Source organism: Rhea americana, unplaced genomic scaffold, assembly GCF_003343005.1.
Source record: "Rhea americana isolate MKP2758 unplaced genomic scaffold, rheAme1 scaffold_216, whole genome shotgun sequence".
NCBI lineage: Eukaryota > Metazoa > Chordata > Aves > Rheiformes > Rheidae > Rhea > Rhea americana.
The window spans coordinates 244504-253532 of NW_028186312.1; the positions used below are offsets into that span (position 1 = coordinate 244504).

Below are 9029 nucleotides of genomic sequence, written 5' to 3' on the forward strand. Positions count from 1 at the left end.
TTTAACAATTGTGATTTATTCTGAGTGTTAATGTCTAGTTTTGATTCTGTGTGTTAGATCATCTATACCTTTATCTGCTATATTGCAGAGTTCTGTTTATCAAAGTTCATTTTTTCTGCAGCTACATACAGGCTAAGTTCAAAGATGTATTCATCTCGACTAATATTACCTAATGTCATTATCTAAAAGTTGTCTAGAGAGTGTCTAGTTTGAGATAGTCATATGGACTCTGTGTTCAGTCAAGGGAAAGCAAATGGACCTCTTGGAGTTACTTCATACCATCCTAATATGCGACTAGGTCAGACCAAATGTTAGGTGGGATATTTTCCGGCTTGAAGCATCACTTTTTTTGTATAAACTAAATATTTACTGAGGTCTTTGAGTCTTTTGCTGTAAGCTGTTTTCAAACCTTTCATCAGTCTCTAGCCTCTTCTTTACCATCTATTCCAGTTTAATTACATTCTTGAATTATATAACTCTACATAGTATTGAAGTAGTGACCAGGATAATGCCATTAGAAGACCTAATTTTTTAACCCTAAATACTATATGATTTTTCCTTGAATACACAAGGATTACATTAGCCTTTTTGGCCTCTAGCTTGATTCATCTGATCCTAAAATCCTCTTCAGAATCACTGTTTCCCAGGATACAGTATTTCATCCTGTAAGTATGACCTTCATTCTATTTTCTAAATGTGTTTCTTCACAACTAGCAATACTGAATTAATTGCTTGTATCCAGGCCTTTCTTTGTGATCTGTATTACTATATTAAACATTCATTTATTTTTCCATATACTCCAAAGGAAAAAAAAAAGGAAGCTCATCTGAAATGCAAGAATTCTCAGTAAACCAACAACAAAAGTTTTTTTTTTTTTAAAAAAAAGTATTTCTGCTTTCATAAAATGCAGTCTCCTATTTTGTCCTTAACATTTCTTTCAGCCTTTCCTATAAATGAAATAAAAGCTTTGGGAATTAACCTCTAAAATTAGACTAGTGGTATATTTGGATTTTTATCCAAATACTTACATGCCAGTTTTAAAAATAGAAATTTGAAATAGATTCTGTTTATTTAAGACTAATGAGCAATATGGGGTTAAAAAGAATAATGCATCTGTTAGTATTCGTGTTAGATACATGTTTCCACATTGCTTATGCACTGAGTTGTGTCAGAACYGTAATTTTTCTAGCTGCTTTGGAGGACTGTTTTGAGAGAACAGTCTGCAGGTTTGGCACACACAAAAAAAAAAGGGGAGGGGGCAAGATCCAGCAAGCTTAAAATACCAGATATGTGTTTTTGTAGTAGAGTAAGAATGTATTTGGGTCTGGATTTCCTTGGACTTGCTTTTCTTCATTTGACAGAATGCTTTCAATTTGTACATGAGATGGAAGACCTGTGGGAGTGTTGGTGCATCTAGTTGAATTCAGCTGAACGAAATTGTGATGCTGCTGCATTAGTTGGCAATAGCTTTTAAACTTCTTAAACAGTAGATATCTCAAAGAATATGGAAATATAGTTAAGCAAAGATTTTGTAAATGGGACTAAGTCAGACTTCATCAAAGTATATTCCATGTTACTGGGCTTAGATGAATCAATATTTATCKAATGAGTAGGATTTTGACATTTGTTTACCATTAAATGAGAGAATGGRAGAGCATGGGGCCAAACATTGGCAAGATCCAGGTGCTGCCTTTGTGTCTTCGTATCTCTATTGTGATGGACTGTTTTGGCCCAAGATTTGCTTGGCTTGGAGGTTCCTATAAAAAGTGAGTTAGAGAAATTACTGAGTCCAAAATGCTGGATCTAGAGATGGAAATTGTGCATTCCTACCTATTGCTGAATAATTGTGCATTAAGACCAGCTGAATGTCCTGACTCAAAATCCAAGAATCTGTCAGAATCCAAGCAAAACCTGCCTGTTTTGCTGCCTACAGGAGTAAAACAATCCAGTCCTAGTTAAGTGGAAGAACTGTTTGAGCAGTGACTGTGGGGGCTAGCTGTATCTGAACTACAGCAGAGTAGGGACAGTTGCAGGGACAGAAAGAACTGTCCTTCTCAATCCCACCCCCTTTTATTTCCAGAGCAGTGGGAAGGAGTCAGAAGAGGGAGGAGTGTGCTGGACGCAGCACAGAGAGGAGGGAGGAGTAGGAGACAAGGGAATGCATAATGTGTGAGTGACAGTGAGTGTGTGCAGGCGGCTGGCTGAGTCCAGAGGACGCGGATGCCCATGTCCCCGGATTTAGGTAGGTTTGTTCTCTCTCTGTTKGAGCTGCTAGTTGCTTTTGAAGCATCGTATATCAGCTGCTGAGTCTTCACTTCCCACCTCAAGAGTTCTGCCAGCAGCACCTGTTGCGGGACGGAGAAGGTTTAAGCAGCTGCAGACAGAGCTAAGCATGTAGCTCGCCCATGAGTGGCTGCTGGATAGTAGGAGTCTGCTAAGGTTTCTGTTGTTCCAGCAGCTCCTCTTTCTGTCCAGGGCAGGTGGTGACAGTAGTCTTTCCAATGGAAAATCCTATTCTCAAGGGATCATATCGGGATGAAACGCAGCCTGAAATGTCCTAGATACTTGTTTTAACTCTCAAAAATACCCAAGACATTTGACTTTCAATTAAGTGGAAATAAAATCGAAATTGGGAGGAGCTGCATATGCACTGTGTATTGCAAAAGATTGAATTAAAAGGAAAAATTTATTTTGCAAATCATGATCTAATAAGGAATGAGTTTTAAATATTTATGATTAAAAAAATGACATATAAGCAGTTACAATTTGAAATATTTCCTGTTCTTGTAGCTTTTGATATTATTCTGTAAAAAAATATTGCATAAGCTTGTCAAACATTCTTTTTTATTAGTCTGTAATAGCTTTATAGTATAGATAGTTGCAAAGCAGCAGATAATTCTTTTTTTTTTTAACTTATTTGTCATATAGAAGACAAATTTTTTTTTTCTGATATGCTTTGCATGTGTCTTCTAGAACAATACTTTCCGTTAAATAATAGGCTTTTGAGAATCTACCATGAGAGCAGAGTTTAGTAACTAAAGGTAGAATGTGGTATATTTAGAACACAGTCTGTCCATCCCTTAAGCCTAAAACAAGCTTTCTCCTACTAAACACATTCAGTGTTTCCATGTGAAAAGGAAAACCAGATTCATGAGAGGGAATAAAATCATTTATAGCGTATTAGGATTAGAACTGAAATGGCCAAGTAGTTGAGTGAAMTGAAATGCTAATTTGATATTATTGCTAATATTTATGTTGCTATTGATTTCTAACATACAGTTTAGTGTTTTACTAGCCTTACATGAAAAAAAATCAATTATACTTGCTAAATTTGCATCTGAGTGAACTAATTAACATCAATAATGAGGGCACATGCTTATTAGCTTGTAATGTAAACGCTCACATTGAAGTCAATGGGAAAAATGCTATTTTGTTTTTGTGAGAGCAAGTCCTGGGCAGTTTTTTTGTGCGCTCAGCATTTTTTTTAAGGCTGAAAAACAATAGCAGATAAGTTTTAAAGAACTGATACTGCTAAATGAGATTGATTTTATGCAAGGCAACCTACAGTGCAGTTCCTCCCCTGGAAATTGTTGTGAGCTTTATTTGGATGAAGGTTTTAGAAGAAGGGCTAAAACACACCCTGTTGTTAAAGCATCTAACATGCATGGCATTGTTGTTTAAGATTTTGGGCTTCTGGGTTTCTTTTCTTGTTTTTGGATTTCTATTAAAAAAGTGTTTAAGTTTTACTTAACACATGAATATTCCAGATGACTTCAATTGAACTAGTACAAAAGCTGGGAAAGCACATACCTTTAGTGTGACTGCTCGGAAGAATATAATGATAGAGATAAATAAATTTTCCATGTGGATCTCAGTCATAAGGAACAAACAATTTATGGCACTTGGGAGAGAAAATATTTGTGACCCACAAATTGCCTTTTATATTGTTACACAACTACCATAGTTTTCCAGGACTGCAATATGGTAGATGAGCTGATTGTTACCTGCTGTATTTTTTAAAGCATTTCACACTAATTACAAGTTGAACTTTAGTTTAGAAATACTTGGTTGAAAACATTGTTGAAAAATACATCATTAAATCGCACTTCAAAGAAAAAATTAAGATTTGTCTCAACTATATTTAAAGTTTTTTAGCCTGAAGTGTTTTTTTTAAGAATGAAACACACAAACTGTATGTCTGACCCTTGCTGCTATTTGAGCTAGTCTGTCTAAGGCAATTCAGCTTCATTTTATTGCTGGACAAACCTGCTCTCAGTTTTTTCTTTCGTGACAATATATTGTTGTTGGGCTAGTACCTAACTTGGCCTCTAAGAAGTGCAAAATATACTTAAGAAGGAGAAAATATTAGCATTATGCTGAAATTCTTTTCTCAGAAAGTGTTAGGCCTTGACCTCCCAAAGATATAATCACATACTTAACTATGTTCACATGAGTAATCCTGTTGATTGGTTCTCACTCATTTGTATAAATTGTGCTTGCATTTCAGCCCCATGAGATTGAAGTCTTTAGATCTAATCCCTGTTGGATATAATACTTTCTCTCACTGGAAGTAAGCATACGTAGTATTTGAGTGCTTCTTTCAATGTGTGATAAAACCAAATGCTATACAACTCCTATATAAAGTTCAATTTTACAGAGCTGTTGCTGTGGATTTTAGGTATTCATCATAGCCAGAAATTCAAGAGTCATTTGTATTTAAATGGAAACTGAATTACTGTTTCCTAGAGCAGGGGGATTGACAGGAAGAATCAATGTTGTAGGCCATTTATCTTATTCCAGGTAGGCCTTTTGTTACCTTTTTTACTCTGAAAAGTGTGATAGAATCACAAATGATAGTATTTCTGCAAAGCCTTACTTACCTAAGTCCTCCTTCAAGTAAGTAGTCTAATTGGAAAATACTTTGCATGAAGAAGATTTTCAAGACTGAGTTTACTTCGTAGATGAGAATTTGTGGCTATTTACAGAAATAATTTTAAAACTAGGAGTTCCAGAGTATGCTTTAAATGTGAAAAATAATGATTCATAGTTTGGCTTATTAAAGTTTCCTGTAAAATTAGTTGAAATTGTTTAAATTCCTTTTGTTAAGGTAATTTGTAAGCCAAAACCAAGATTGTTGTTAGGACAAAGTTGTGAAAAGGCTATGTGCTATTTAATAGGGTGAATTTCTCTGACAAAATTAATCAGTGGAGAAGATTTGTATGTTCATTGCAACTTTTGTCACTGTGGATTTTTTTAGCGAGTTCTAAACAGAATTTCCTATAAAATGCTAAAGTAAAATCTTTTTGTATGCTGAAATTTATTTTTTAGTTATTTCATTTTGTATCTGGTATAAATTTGTTACTTAGAATACAATTGTGATTCAYGTTTTTGGGTAGCAGAAGAAACTTCCTTTTCTTCTCACTTACCCTAAACTGGTCCAATATATTACTGCTCTGAATTGTCTCAAGCTTTGCTTCATTAAGGATTTAATGTGGCCTTAATTCAGCCATCTGTTATGGGTTTGGCAGACCAACAGATCTGAGGTATTGGTCAGAGCTTTAGAAATTTCCCACATTTTTAAAGGTTAGGAAAAGAGCTACCTATATGAATAGATTTTGAATAATTCTCAGCAAGACAATAGTGCAGAAGTAGAGTAAAAAATGCATGTCATTCTCTGAAGCACAAGGTCCCCTGTCTGTCTGTAGCTTTGCTGAAAGGCAATTAGCATTTCAACCAGCCAATTTGGTTACATGCAATGAAGTACTTGGGTTTGTAATTTGCTTCTCTCGGCTTGGTGCTGTTGAGAACTAGCTCTGTGTAATCCTCTCAAAGTACCTTTCTTTCCAGCATAGTTATTGTTGCTGGTCTTAAATAACTAATCAACAAAGAGATTTCCTTGTCTTGAACTACAGGGTGCCTTAGGACAAGAAAAAGAAATACTCAGTTAATAAGGGAATGATTATAATTATTAAATAGTGATTATTAAATTGTGACATAGGTTAAAAGGTTCAGAAAAGCAAAGGAAACCACAATACGCAAGAAAGATAGAGTGAAGACTCTTGGAACCCAAACAGATTTTGCCTGGGGAGTTCTATTCAGCACGTAGATGCTTTGTCATGTGTTTCATTTTAAAATGGATTGCGTAGATGTAACAGATTAATTCACAGTATAGTTTAGAGGGTCTTATACTATCATCTTTTCAAAAATAGTGCAAATTTATTTTTTCTTTTATAGAGACAAGTCTTTTGGGGGTCTTGAAAATATTGAGCCATAACAAAAACAGCATTCTTTGCTGCARTCTAATAACAAATGAATACATTGAAGCATAGAAGTGAAACTTGTTTTGATATAATTCTGAAATTTAATATAAATATTTGACACAAGTTTTCATGTTTAATACAATTTTCTGAAGTTAGGAATACCTCACTGGGCTTTTTATTCTAATAATTAGGGAGCACATTAAAATTCTGTTTTGCTCATACATGCTTATTAACTTTTAAGGATCCACTGGAGATAGTAATAATTCTTTTGTCAGTATACCTGAAATAATACCATCTAATCCCTACCATTAGCCTATAATTTACAGCTCTAAACCTTACAGATCTTTTTTCTGCAAGACTATTATGTATGAAGCACTATTGCAAGGTGGGCTGTTTATTTTTGGTTTTCAATATATGCTAATATGAGAGAAATAACAGATATGCTAGAGAAGCCTGTAATTATTTATTCTGATAAGTGTTATTCATTCAGTCCATAGGACTTCACTCAGGCCAAGTAGTAGGCACTTCAGGCCATAGTAGTTTTGTGCTCAGCTGATACGTTCTAAAAGTACATTAAGTGTTGCTGAAAAGAGAGCAAACTCCAAAAAGGAGATACAAAAGGAAATTATTGTGAATCATTATTGTGCCAGAATCATTAACGATGTGAAATAAATAGGCATTCATCACTGAAGTCTGCAAACCCTCCTCATCTGTGTTTCTGGCTCCATACATTTAAGAGCCTGGTCCTTAGATAGGCTAACTCTTGCAGTTACTTCTACAATAAGCATCCAGTGGGAGTGCCAGGCTGGGAGTTCATGGCTGGTTTTAATTTTTTTATATTAAAAAAAAAATCTATTTTTTTTGCACAGGAGAGAATGTGAGTGCTTATATTGTTATAAGTTCTACTTGGGGTAACATGCCACAAATAAAAAGCTAGACCCTTTTTCTGTAAAACAATGTAAGAGTAATCTGTACTAGTAAAACATGTCTACTTTTTTTCATTAGAACTGTATGGACAGAGAATTTCCTCTGTGTGGCTGGAAAATAAATAAATCTTTTGCTTAAACATGTACTGTATGGTAAATATAACTGAAAATAATATATTGGTCTGATACAGTATTTAGTCATAGCTAATATATAGCATATATACACACATGTTTACATGGATAGATTCTCATCAGTTGCATGAAACACATTAAAAGGTCTGTAGCTGAAATCAATGTAATTCTGGTACAAATTAGAGCAAGTTGAAATTCCTACTCATGTGTTTCTTAGCATATTAATAGATTACATGGATAGTTTGTTTACATCAGATTGAGCTGTATTTTAAATATAAAGTAACCTTAATATCTTTGGTTTTACTGGCATTACTCTCAATGAAGATAAAAGATCAAGATCTGGCTCTTTAAACTAGACAAAATTATTATCTGGTTTTATGTTAGGCCAGCAAATTATAAGGTAACTGTAAATTGTAACCCATAAACCATAGAAAAGGCCTGTGTTGTACATGCTCTGTTTTTTGTGTCTGCTTACTGTTTGCAAACAGAGATAGTGAATGAAGCACTGCTTGGTAGTTTTGCTCTTTATTCCCTGCTCTGAATGAGAACAAGCAGAGCAGGTGGTGACCTCAGAAAGCCTGTAGCAATTACCTGACTTATGAGGCAAAACTTTGTTCTCCTGTGATTATTATGTGCAATTTAATATTCAAAGATGTAGTTCAGATCCACTCAAATTCTTTTGAGAAAGTAAAGAGAAGAAGCTGCTAGAAAATGTAGAAGGGGTGTTCTGGGCATATGACACTCTYTTCTTCTCAGTGACCTGTAATAGCAGAATGAGATGATTTGGATGTCTCATAAAGCTTCTGTCTTTGTATTCTGCTTGCAAATTTACTGTTTTTAGTATTGGTTCCTGACTGATAGATTTAGATTTGTGGCCAGTAAATATGGATATGATGGCAGGTAGCTTATGCTTATTTTGTCCCTTAGGATAAGATGTCTATGTTGAAGGATAGATACCTTTTTCAGAAGGATATAATTGAATGAACAAGATTGTGCCTGAACAGCAGGCCCATATGAACATTAAATTAGCTGCAGCAGTATTCCTAGTGGTACATATGGTAGTAGATAGTGAGTTTTAACAAGTTTTTTAATATAGCAGTTGTTAGAAAGCAAGTAGTCAGGATGGTGATTGACTTGTATCAGTGTCATTAATGCCAAGCACAGATAAATATTCTTTGCACCTAAGGTTATGCCTTGGCACATTCTGTCRTGGCAGTAGTAGTAAGTAGGTAAGTAGCAGCTGAGCTCAGAAACTTCAGGACAGTGAAAGCTTATAAAGGGATTTCTGCAACTAGCAGTCTGCATTTGTGCTTTGGCTAGCACTTTTCAGTATTAGCAATAAGAAGGGGGAGGAGGGGCAGGTAACTTGAATGCCTTGTAATAAAGAGGAAAATAGGAAACCCTGGAGAAGAATTAGAAGCAAAGGTGGCAGTGACCCTAAATAATTTGCATAGAAATCGGTAAGACAGACTCTTTCACCAAATGCTGCAACTATCAGTGCTGTGCAGATTGAGGAGGAGGGGAGCAGATTTGAGTGGTAGTTGTGACTGTTACATTAAAATTTTCTTGCTTTCTACAGCTTGAACCATGTAAAGAAACAAAAAGAATATAGGAAGATTTTTTTTTAAAATAGTGATGTTGGAACGCTCTTTTCCAGTCCTTTTATCCCATCAGAGTGGGTCACTTATATCCCACACCATAAAAAAAAAAA

At 35.0% G+C, this 9029-nt stretch overlaps 1 protein-coding gene across 1 annotated transcript in view; it reads left to right on the forward strand.

Moving 5' to 3' along the window:
- Nucleotides 1–2220: 2220 nt before the first annotated feature.
- ADGRV1 (adhesion G protein-coupled receptor V1) overlaps nt 2221–9029 on the forward strand; it is a 273263-nt gene continuing 266454 nt past the window's right edge. Inside the window, exon 1 of the mRNA XM_085305143.1 lies at nt 2221–2242. Within this exon, the coding sequence (XP_085161269.1) occupies nt 2221–2242 (22 nt within the window). The remainder of the gene's footprint in view (nt 2243–9029) is intronic.